We start from the raw sequence: 11427 nt of genomic DNA, 5'->3' as shown, positions 1-11427 counted from the left end.
ATGCAAACCCCAATATGACTTCCAATGCTGGGGGTGTGTAATTTGGAGTAGTTGGAGTAGAGGAATGGTGACGGTAAATGAAATCGCCATGGCAATAGCCATTGAGATGAAGAGGTGGATTGTTTGGCGATAGGAAATCAAGGGTTTTGCTGCGTGTATGTGTGTGGTTCCATTCCATTCCACTCTATATTTTTTTTTCTGCCTTGCTGTACTCCATCCGAAGGTTTGCATGTATGTGGGTAAAATACATCATCGTCTTGTGCTTTTCTACTTTTCCACTCCCTACTTTCTGCTTTCTACTGTTTGATTCGCAACTTTACAAGGATATCCAACGAACCAGGCCCCCCCTTTTTTTTTGTAAAAAAAAAAAAAAAAAAAAAAAAAAAAAAAAAAAAAAAGTGCGGTTCTGTGGTCAGACCAACCTCACCATTTTATCATTCTGGCTGCCTTTTTTCCCCCTTTCCCTTCCTTCCCTTCCCTGTACTTTTTCCCTTTTGTTGTTTGAGCTTTTAAAATAACTTGTATTTATTTTATTTTTCCTGTTCCATTTAAAGTCAAAAAAACAAAAGCACATCTTTTTGTACTTGGCATGAACACACAGGGAATATAGTTAAGTGACTAACTGCTACATGATGGATAGATGCTACATACTCTAAGTATATTAGGCTAGTTGTTTTGAATGGAAATAACATTTGCGTCTCGATTTTTAAAAAAATAAAGAAAGAAAATACATTACTACTAACTACTCACTGCCAAAGATGTTCAAGGATTCTTCCCAGTCCCCCCTCCCCGTGGAATGACAATATAGAAACTTGCATCACATTAACTGAAGACAGGGGGGGGGGAAAGAAAGAGGGAAAAAGAAAGAAAGAAAGAAAAGGAGATACAATCAGCCACAAAGCTAAGACGCGACGTGGAATGGATATGAGAAGACCAGCACAGGCAAACATGAAAGTAATAGATATAATATTCACGGGAGAAATTAAAATAAAGCGTCTCTCTGGATGGTCCACTCCCGTCTCCCTTTATGGGAGGAAACTAACATGGACGTGGTCCCTTTAGAGATAAACAAGTTAGCAAAATATGATTCTCAAAAAATAAAATAAAATAACAGCTCACCAGTGATTCGCAGTAAGCCCGCCTCTATCCTCCATCTTCTCCCACTGCGCCCAGCCTCGAACGCTTTCGCCAGCTTCCCAGATCCTCTGACCCCAGATAGCATATTTGACCTTAAGCTCTATAGCATGGAACATGACCCATTCCGCAAGCGGCTGGCCGTTGGGGGAGTGTGCCTGTGCAAGCAAGAAAAGAAAAAGCGAATGTCAGGAGGTTGATATACCAATCAACAGAACGGGTTATGATCGGAAACGCCCCTTAAAGAAAGGAAACTTACCCCAGTCATCAAATCCAACGCCAGCCCAAGTGGATGCTCCGACTTGCTCGAGCGCTTCCCGTAGCAACCCACAAACCTCACCTTCCCCGGATTCGCGCCGACAATCTTATACCCGGCATCAATGACATGGCGCTTGCATCTGTACTCGGGGATCCGAACAGATGGGCCCGCGGGCGGCGGCGGCGGCGGCGGCTTCTTATCCGTGCAGCACATCACGTCGTTGGGGTCATGCGGACACGTCCATGGGTCATTGGCGGTTCCGGCACCGGGTGTCGCGGTGCCTCTGCACGCGGACTTTTTCTTGCATACTCCCGGGACGCCACGGGCGTTACATTTCCGGCCCGCTGGTGGTGGGGGCGGTGCTTTGTCTGTGCAGCACATTACGTCGTTGGGTTCCCGGGGGCATGTCAAGGGTCCTCCGGGGTGCCTGCGCCAGGTGTTGCGATGCCCTTGCAGGCGGACTTCTTTATACAGATGCCGGGGACACCGCGGACATTGCAGGAGCGAGGTGCGCGCTTGACAAGGCTGTTGCTGTACTCATCGTTGTCATCATCAACATCATCCTCACCTGCCATGCTGGCGTGAAGAGAGGTAAGTTGAGCTGTGCAACATTGCCAGCCATATGGTGATTGTTTGCACCAGTCGCCGGCGATGGGTACGCCGTTCCAGGCTTTACATTCGACAGGCGGCATGCAGTGGCCTTCTTCACCTTTAACGCTGCACTGTTCCCACCGCTTTGATTTGGCGGAAAGGGAGGTGCAGGTGGCAGTCAGGGTGAAGAGGGGGATGAGATATCTCATCTTTCCTTTCGTTCGCGTGAACCTCCTATTAATGTATTCTGGTAGTACGACTGAGAAATAGAAAATGAGAAGAAGATACGACGAGATAGGGAGAAGTCCGTCGCTGTCGAGGGATTGATTGCTCTTCCAGATGGATGAGAGTAGAGAAGCTGCGGTTGCAGAAGATCATTTTATATCAATGATACTTACCTTGGTACCCTATAATGACCAGAGCCTCCATGCTATCTGTGGTCTTGAGGCTTATACATCTTCCGCCAAATGCGAAACAGTGAAATACTGTCTTCCCATGTTCTTCGACCATTCTGCCGCTAGAATTGAAATGATATGCCGCGGATCGTTTCAACCACCTTGGCAATCGCAAAGGAATCTGACGAATCAAGTGCCTCCAAAGCTCGAGTAGCCCGCGTACAGAGGTACCATTTACACGTATTTTTATTTTTATTTTTTCTTTTATTCCAAGGGGGCAATTGCTGTTCCAATGAATCCAAAATCAAACCTTGAAACGGGACACCAATTGAAGATCATCAGGTCTTCTAGACATTCAAGCCAATCACATCTAGTTTGAATAGCAAAAACTTTGGGCATGTCTTTTGTTTCAAGACGACTGAAAATACTGTTCCTTGTTTCTTCTGGGAAGAGATCTCTGGCGATGATCGTACTCTGCTACCATGGGTGGTTCTTTGACGAGCTGATGGCAACAACAAGCTGTAGTGGTAATATTTATAGACACGAGGCGTGCAAAGATATATGCAGCAGGATGTGCTGCGCTTCGGAAGGTTGGATGTTAAAGTTTCTAAGGCTGGCACATTCCCAGCTTCTGAATTGGTGCGGTGTGCTTCTGTCTGTATTCTGTACAGTATATGTAGATAGGCGGCGATGCCGCTCGCCGCTCGTGTTTCATCGAGCTGATTAGAACTGTTGGTTTTGGGCTATGAGAGCTTCTGACGATCCTGAAGATTCCCAATTAACTTGCTTTTTGTGTGTGGGTGGATGGGTGGAGAGTATATATCACCAAATCCGTATTCAAAAGTTTATATAGCAACCAGCAACTCGAATGGAATATTTTTGCCGCCATTCATCGGACAGACTTTCCCCTAGCTTGGTAGCCTCCGTTTGGGACTTTCCGCTGCACGGAGGATTTGATCGCATAGATTGGGCTCAGGATAGGTTGTGGGAAGTGGGATGGCCCCCAGCGCCCAGCCCGTGGGTTGAGGGGAACTAAACATAAACAGGCTAACGGCGGCCAACAGTGGGGCTATACCGCCAACAGGAGAAGCAATGCTTGATGCTGAAGATAGAAGCGCGAATAGGGTCGTTGGCCAGAATGTGCGCTGGCCAGAAGTTTAATCACCTTCCAGATCGTACTCGGCAATATATCCAGAGGAGAGATTTGAGGTGGCTTCGCGGGTCGATCATACATAACCACAGCTTGGACAGGGTCTGCAAACCGCTGGATTTTTTGTTTGCTTCAGGGGAATGCAAGAGTAAGGGTGCAAATGTGAAGAGCCTTGCACCATGATCAACTCTTAGAGATGGATTTGGTAAGGATTAGGGTTGGACTTGGGCTTGGGCTTGAAAATTGAGGAGGAATACACTTTGACGAGGAAAACAATGGTCATAGATCTAGTATTGGAACCATGTTGCAAGTTCCGCGATGTTCAGCCAGACTACACACATCGATACTGACGGTGAACATGTATGTGGATGAAAGGATGAAAGGCTGTGTGTAAAGATACACACAAGTGTAAGTTAGACGGAGTGTTGGCAAGCTTTGTCTGAGTAGATTAACTCCACCAGATCCGCCACTAAAAACAGGAGTTTGATATCAACACGAAGATCATCGAGATAGTAATTACCATGATATAGAACTGGTAGCAGATTCAAGGATATGCGAAACTCTGGTTGTTGGAAAAGCGCAGAGCTCTGACGCAATGGATGTACATGTACATACATACATACATATATGAATCTGAACATCAACCCTCCTACCATTTCATAGTGTTGAGCAAGGAATAGAACTGCAAGTAAAGAATTCAATTTCTATCTACTTGTACTGCACACATCAATACAAACCCCAGCCTGAGATGAAAGACAACACGTCAATTGCCTAGAGGGCTCTGGTCTATTTCTTCTGCAGGCAGTAGTAGTCTTTCACAGCCGTAGAGAGCCATGAACCAACTGCCTATTCTTTATGTAGCTTGTATATACACTTTTTTTGGGGGGGGAAAAAAAAATACAAGATATAAGATAATCTTCGCTGAAGGAATCAACAATGCTCGACTCGAAGCCACTGGCGTTTCTGCAAACACTACAAGATTCAAGTGATTTTGACTATCTTGACAGCTCGCTCCAACTCCAATCCGTCAAGAACCGCATGAGAAATTGTTATCGTTGACCTTTCCTGCTGCTTTGACAATGTTACATGGCCTCCATTTTAAGAACAAAAAAAAGAACGCAACGAAAAGAACGATGAACATCTGACCCTCGGTGAAGAGGCGACCCGGCATTCATATTCATTCCCACGTAGTATTCCGGCACGAAGTGGCGTGACATCCAGAGCTCGAAGACCCTGATTAACATTCAAGTATCACCTACTTTCCTTTTTAGCTACTCGGTTACGAGACGGCGAAAATTTCTTTCCGATGTTCTCCTGACACCTCGTAGGATGGAGAGAATCAAATCGGTCCCTAAGAGCGAGAATGGCGCAGGCGATAATACCATCGAGGCCTTGGGAGATGAAAAGCTGGTCGACATATTGGCTCACTCCAAGCCCAACTGGCTAGGCAGTGGGTATCTGCGCATGTATCTCGTTTGCGCCCTCATCTTTCTGACCTCAACGATGAACGGTAAGCACTGCGGATCAAAAAGTTTAATGCACAGTACCGCGCATGCACATGTATAGTGCGCACATGGCTTATTGAGCAAAGTGGGTTCCGGAGGAGCTAATTCAGCTGTTTGATATCCTTTGGGTGATAAATAGGACTTGACGGCAGCTTAATGGGCAGCATAAACACCCTCCCCAGCTACGTCAAGTACTATCACCTCCCCCCATCAGGCAATGCCGGCACAGGGCTTGTCTTCGCGATTTTCAATGTACGTAGGCCCCCTCCCACATGAGTTAAAAATCCAGCCGTTTTCTGAGACACAAACCACCAGGTTGGCCAAATAATAGGCGCTCTCTTTATATGGATAGCAGACTGGAAAGGCCGGCGGCTGCCCATTTTTCTCGGCTGTTTTGGAGTTTGCGCTGCGACAGTCATCACTGCCCTGGCTCCCACTCTGGGCGTGTTCATCGGCGGTCGGTTTCTATTGTCCTTCTTTGCCATCGTTGCGTGCACAGCTGCACCGCTATACGTTATCGAAATTGCGCCTCCCCAGTACCGTGCGACGGTTGCGGGCATGTATAATACATTCTACTACGTGGTTGGTAGCCTCAACCCCTTTTGGACCCTTTGTATTCCCAGACTCATATCAAAGTAAACCGTGCGGTATGACCCCTTATAGGGCTCCATAACTGCTACTTCCGCCGTTTATGCAAGCCATAAATACCTTGGGAACCAGGTGAACGCTGATTGGCGCACCCCTTTATGGGTTCAAATGCTTTGCCCGGGGATTGTATGTCTGGGAATTTGGTTCTGCCCTGAATCTCCAAGATGGTATGGGATATATCCACTCTTTATGACAGCACCAGCAGGCTAACCACAATGATTACCAGGCTGATCGGGAACGAGCGAGATGATGAAGCAAGGGCCATATTGGTCAAATACCACGCAAACGGTGACTCCAACCATCCGCTGGTTAAACTTGAAATGGCCGAAATGGTCGAATCTCTGAGAAAAGAAGGCATGTTGACTTGGCGGAACTTTTTTGATCTCCGGGTTCTCTTTAAGTCTCGTTCCCGTCGATATAGGATGATGCTCAATGTCTCCTTTTCGTGGTTTGGGCAATTCTCCGGTAACAAGTATGCTCCAATAATCCCAAGCGCGCCCCAGGGGAACGAAAAAAACCTTCTCCAGAAGATTGTCTTGGAATCTTTTTATTTTTGGCTGACACTTGAGACCTCATCCTCCAGCATTGCATCTTATTACCTACCTTACCTCCTTGAAAACGTTGGAGTAGCCGATACCAACACCAAGCTCCTCCTCAACATCATTTATGCCATCACAGGCTGGATCCCAGCAATGGCTGGGGCACGCTGCCACGATATAATCGGGCGGCGCAAGATGTTGCTAGGCTGTACCGTGGGCATGGCAGTCTGTCTTGCAATTGCTGCAGGTACGGCTGCCGGCTACATCAACACTGGAAGCAGATCGTCCTCATCCGCCTCGATCGCATTTATCTATTTATTTGGCTCGGTGTTTGCGTTCGCGTTCACCTCGATGCAACCAGTGTATCCCGGGGAGGTTATGTCAAATGATATGAGAGGCAAGGGCATGGGCGTTTCCCAGCTTACTTCTGGCCTAGCGGGCTTTGTCAACACCTTTGCGGCACCAGTTGCGTTAAAGAATGTAACCACTTCCCTCCATTTTTTTTTTTTTTTTTTGATATCTTCCACACATTCTCTACCCTCTAACTTCTCCCCTTCTCAAGCTAACAAACAATAAACACAATAGATCAGATATTGGTTCTATGTATTCTTCGTCTTTTGGGACCTGTTCGAGTTTGCGTTTATCTACTTCTTCTACGTGGAAACGAAGGGACGCACGCTGGAAGAACTTGATGAGGTGTTTGAAGCGCCTAATCCGCGCAAAGCTAGTACGACCCCTATAGCATTGCGGCGGCAACTTCCCGTTGGCCAAATTGACGAAGAAGAGCCGAAGCACGAGACTGTTGTTTAGGACTTGGTGGTGTTGCAACTAGGCTACTTGGATTTCCCCAAGGATATCCTGCGTTCATATGATGGATGATATTGTGCAGCCAGCATCAGCTTTGAAAGTCTAGTTTCTCGAGATCCCAGCTCCATGACTTAACAAATGTTAGTTCAACGGGGTATTGTGCACACTCCTGTGCTCTGGCAATCGTTGTTAACAGATCGCCGCTCCGTAACATTCAGCCTCTGCGTGCCGGTTAAAATTCTTGCTCCTCGTACACCAACACAGGAATAAATGAAGAGCGCAAAGAAAGAAAAATGTAGCGGAGGCGGACAAGTACGGGACCTTCTTTTGCCACACTATCTCACATGGTTCGCACCTAGCTCGCAAGTATTATTTACTATACTACTCCGTACAATAAATAAATCAAGCCGAGATCATTGATTCTTCTGTTCTGCAACAACCAGCCAGAAATGGAGAGTTACTTGCCTAACAATAACCAGTGGTTATTTTATATCCATTTTTCCTGCTAGCTACTGTATGGTTTCTCGATCCGCTCACCCTGTCAGTGGCTTCAAAATTTGGTTTCCACTAAGGGGAAAAGTATATTATTATAATCAGAATATTCCACTTTCCCACACGTTTGCTTCCCTTGATATCATGGTAGCATGTTCCCGAGCATCCCGAAAATCAAACTCCATGTCTTTTCGGCGGTACCTGTACCTCGAAAATCGCTACATTCAATTCCCAAAACGCCGTTAATAAAATCCCCCCACGCATACCGTCATTAATCATAATATGTAACACTAACCACGTTGAACAATTCCCTCTTCTCGCCCACAAAGATATTGCCGACCCCATCGACGTTTATATACCCAGGATCACTACCAGTGTTATCATCACCACTGCCACGCGAAGGATACGATATCGAGTAGCCCCTTTTCTCCCCATCCCTGTTCCCTGCAAAAAATAAAATATCCACCGGCGCCGCCCCCGCCCTCGAAGAAACCAGCCTTCCCCCCGACGCTAACCACAACCTTTTATCAAAACTTGACACCAAAAACGGACCAGACTGGTTTGTCGCGATGACTGCAATATCGGTACTGTTATTGTTATAGTAATAGATGACCCACCGCGCATTCTGGGGCCGGTATTTATTCTTTTTGTTTTCTGCGTTATTATTACTATTCGAGGGCTCTTGCGACGATGGCATTGTCGTTAGTAGTGACGGCTGTGTATTGTCATGATCGTTGATGTCTGATGTGGTGCTGTTGTGCGCTAGCAGACGACCGTCTTCATTTTCGAAAACAAGATAGCGGCCCTCGGTCAGTTGGCCAACGCATATCTTATACCCTTCTTCGACGATATTGGGGAGTGTGCTGGGTTGCGAGGAATATGGGGGAGGCGGTCGTGGGTCCGGGAACTGTGATTCGCAAAAGGCGGAACCGTCGAATTCGCCGCGGAAGTTGCGGTGGGGTTGTTTCGGTCTTGGTATGTCAGGTACGGAGAGGTCGGGCTATGTAGAAATATCACATGGCGGTTAAGCAAAGGGGACTGTATATATTGTATATAAAAAACATCTGTCATTTCCTGCAGGCGTATTTCGGTGACGTACATTTTCGAAGTCCAGTGCATTAAGGAGATGAGCCATGTTCTGCCTTCTCCAGTGAACCATTTCATCTGTCCTGACGTTATTGTAACCTTTGGCGGTGAGCCATTCTTCGATAAAAAGGATTTGCGAGTTGTGGTCAGCGTGTTCGGTAAAGACGCGTCCTCCGCGAGTCCAAGGGGAAACGATATAGAAAGGGACTCGAACTCCTGATATTGTTATTATTATCAGTTTCGGATTAGTAACAGGTTAGGTTACTCGCGACGGCGCATTAGTGAGTTGAAAGTATGTGAAAAGAGCACAAACCAGGGCCAGTGTAGATATTTCCAAAAAGGTGATACGGATCTTCCAGCCATTCACCGGTCGTGTTCTCCGGGGAATGGTAAGGAGGAACATGGTCCCCCCAACCACCAGATTCTATGAGCACGGTCAGCTTGATACATTTAATTGCCTTCGAACGGCGGAGGGGAAAGAACATGTACCATCGTAACTAATCAGAAGTGCACTTTTACCATACTTTGGCCCTCTTACCACAGCATCCAAAATTTTGTGCTGCAACCAGCCGCCATCAGAAGGAGAATATGGCGGATGTTCGGAAAGTTCTCGCGGGCCGACGATAAAGCTAACTCGTGGTAAGGTACCTAAAGCAGCATCGGCATAAAAGGCATCTAGTCCCAAATACGCCATTCCCTTCTTTGACAACGCCGAGGTTGCTGGTGCATTCTGGAACTGCTCGAACCAGGCCAACGGGTTGTCATCAAAGTTGTCCACTCCTTGGTATACCTGCCAAGAAACGCCCGCAGCTTCATATATGTCGAATATCGTTTTCCATTTGAGAGGGTAGCAGTTGAGATTGGGAGACTCGCATCCTAGTCGCTTAGTTTAGCTCAAACAATCCAATCACGGGGCAGAGTTTTGCCAAAACGACTCACCCGGGGTTTCGTTATTATCTATATATACGCCGCCTTCATCTGGCGTCTGCGGGCTGCCAGGTGCGTTGATACTTCCACTCACTAAGGTGACTCGATTCGGGTTTGTTGCAGTGATTTGCGATTCCTATCTCACTATGAGACTCCAATGCTGTTTTCTTAAGGATGGAGGGGAGCACATACTTGATACATATCGCCGACAGTCCAGCCTTCTGCAATGGCAAACTGGACGGGGAGGTCATGCCGGTTTAGATAACCCCAACTCCACGGTGTATTGTTCCTTGCCCAGCCATTATTGAGTCCACCGTTGATTGACGCGTGATTTTCTCTATATCCATTGCTTCCAGCACTCATGCACTGTATGGCTTGGGACCAGTTTCCGCCCAGATACCCTAAGTACCATGGAAGAAGGGTTTCTGTGACATTCGACATGCTCGAGTCAACTGGTCTAATAAAGGTAAGTATACAAGATTTCTCCATATACTGGTGGAGGGAGAATCACTGGTACCACACGGGGAGCCCATTCGGGTTGACCTGTACGTTGGGGTCATTAAAACCTCTTGCACCCGCCATTGTCCCGAAATACTTGCGAGCCAGTTAGTATTCGCACGATGGATATCAGTGAATGTTGATTAGAGCATACTGTATCCCATGACCGATTTTCTTGCATAAAGATGATGACATGGTCGATGTCCTTCAAACTTCGGGCCGCTTCACGTCGGTCAATAAATAGAATCAAAAAGATTGCCGTTAATAAGAGAGCTAGCTATAGATATGGTAAAAACCCATAGTCAGCAATCGGAATATCAAATGTCGGACAAGAAACTATACATACTGCAGTAACAGCTAATCCTATTTTCACAAAACGAGCAGCCATCTCCCGAAGCAGTGTGCTATCGAGTGTTGAAGGGAGAGCATGGATTCGAAGGAAATAAAAAGATAGAAATAACTATAAAGAAAGTCTGGAGAATAGCACAAATCTAAATTCACCATCATCTTCAAAAGAAGGAAGACCTTGTATATCGGCCTCGACGAGCCACTCATCAACCGTAATCATTTGCACCGGGGGCAAGCATACTGAAGAACCTGGGTACAAGGTCCATTCTGAAACACTTTCCAAGAAGCTAGGAAGCTCTGTATCCCAGACGGGATGCTTGCTCTGGTGGCGGTGCAGGAAAGCCAATTCCTCAGAAAAGAGTTAAAAGGGCAGCTAATAACCACCAAACTCTCTCAAACAAAGTGATTCATCATCTGCGTGTGTTCGTGGTGCGTGTGTTCGTGCATGCTGTGTTTTAACCCTGGCTCTTGCGCTCCATCTCCATCGGCTTTAACACAGGACGCGCATGGAACGAACATCCAGTCGGAGGAGGATACGCAAACCTCGCGATGAACTCCAAGATCCTCCAAGAGCTTCGTCAGAGCTATCTCGAGTGGATACGACGAGTGACAGAACGACCTTGTCAAGGAGCTGCTTGGCATCTGTCATCATCTTCCTAATTTTGCTGGTAAGTTTCTTGGGTGTCCCAAAGTCTCCGAACATTGCGCACGAAAACCAGGCTGTGGAGCAGTCGCTTCACTCCGATATTGGTCAGAAACTGCATCCCGAAACACATATTTATCGGCCGGTGACGACAATCCGCCTTAACTGGACGGTAACTGCAGCTTATCTCCGTCCAGATGGTGTGCTGAAACGCATCTATGTGATCAATGGTGTGTCTGCTGTGCTATCCTTGCTCGGATCTGGGACCATGCCACTGGCGCGGGTGTTCGATTGATTGACATCCAGCCATTTTTTGACTAGGTCACTTTCCCGGCCCTGTCATCGAGGCGCGATCTGGAAACGGTCTGATCGTTGATGTAAGAAATGGCTTAGAGGACGAGGGTA

At 47.0% G+C, this 11427-nt stretch overlaps 6 protein-coding genes across 6 annotated transcripts in view; 4 read left to right on the top strand and 2 right to left on the bottom strand.

Annotated features, from left to right (window-relative positions):
* Positions 1–808, top strand: part of HCAG_01283 (predicted protein) — a gene marked incomplete at both ends in the record, with an annotated part of 2668 nt that extends 1860 nt beyond the window's left edge. The window contains 3 exons of the mRNA XM_001544186.1: positions 224–231; positions 641–656; positions 759–808. Of these exons, the coding sequence (XP_001544236.1) occupies positions 224–231; positions 641–656; positions 759–808 (74 nt within the window). The remainder of the gene's footprint in view (positions 1–223; positions 232–640; positions 657–758) is intronic.
* A 217-nt stretch (positions 809–1025) lies between these two features.
* On the bottom strand, positions 1026–2494 carry HCAG_01282 (predicted protein; the record flags this gene model as incomplete). Its single annotated transcript, XM_001544185.1, has 5 exons — positions 1026–1056; positions 1120–1292; positions 1394–1761; positions 1866–2243; positions 2383–2494. 5 exons carry the CDS (start codon positions 2492–2494, stop codon positions 1026–1028), a joined length of 1062 nt encoding a protein of 353 aa, XP_001544235.1.
* Positions 2495–2940: 446 nt separating this feature from the next.
* On the top strand, positions 2941–4059 carry HCAG_01281 (predicted protein; the record flags this gene model as incomplete). Its single annotated transcript, XM_001544184.1, has 4 exons — positions 2941–3023; positions 3444–3519; positions 3905–3937; positions 4009–4059. 4 exons carry the CDS (start codon positions 2941–2943, stop codon positions 4057–4059), a joined length of 243 nt encoding a protein of 80 aa, XP_001544234.1.
* Positions 4060–5897: 1838 nt separating this feature from the next.
* HCAG_01280 (lactose permease) lies at positions 5898–7031 on the top strand (the record flags this gene model as incomplete). The annotated part of the gene is made up of 3 exons (XM_001544183.1): positions 5898–6154; positions 6266–6701; positions 6807–7031. 3 exons carry the CDS (start codon positions 5898–5900, stop codon positions 7029–7031), a joined length of 918 nt encoding a protein of 305 aa, XP_001544233.1.
* A 760-nt stretch (positions 7032–7791) lies between these two features.
* HCAG_01279 (conserved hypothetical protein) lies at positions 7792–10022 on the bottom strand (the record flags this gene model as incomplete). The annotated part of the gene is made up of 6 exons (XM_001544182.1): positions 7792–8520; positions 8620–8822; positions 8920–9030; positions 9096–9482; positions 9546–9669; positions 9726–10022. The coding sequence occupies 6 exons, from the start codon at positions 10020–10022 to the stop codon at positions 7792–7794; spliced, it is 1851 nt and encodes a 616-aa protein (XP_001544232.1).
* A 670-nt stretch (positions 10023–10692) lies between these two features.
* On the top strand, positions 10693–11317 carry HCAG_01278 (predicted protein; the record flags this gene model as incomplete). Its single annotated transcript, XM_001544181.1, has 2 exons — positions 10693–10781; positions 10879–11317. 2 exons carry the CDS (start codon positions 10693–10695, stop codon positions 11315–11317), a joined length of 528 nt encoding a protein of 175 aa, XP_001544231.1.
* Positions 11318–11427: the final 110 nt, after the last annotated feature.

This window comes from Histoplasma capsulatum, genomic scaffold (assembly GCF_000149585.1).
Source record: "Histoplasma capsulatum NAm1 scaffold_1 genomic scaffold, whole genome shotgun sequence".
Taxonomy (NCBI): Eukaryota; Fungi; Ascomycota; class Eurotiomycetes; order Onygenales; family Ajellomycetaceae; genus Histoplasma; species Histoplasma mississippiense.
The sequence above is the reverse complement of the archived record's forward strand: the minus strand, read 5'-3'. Positions and strand labels throughout refer to the sequence as shown.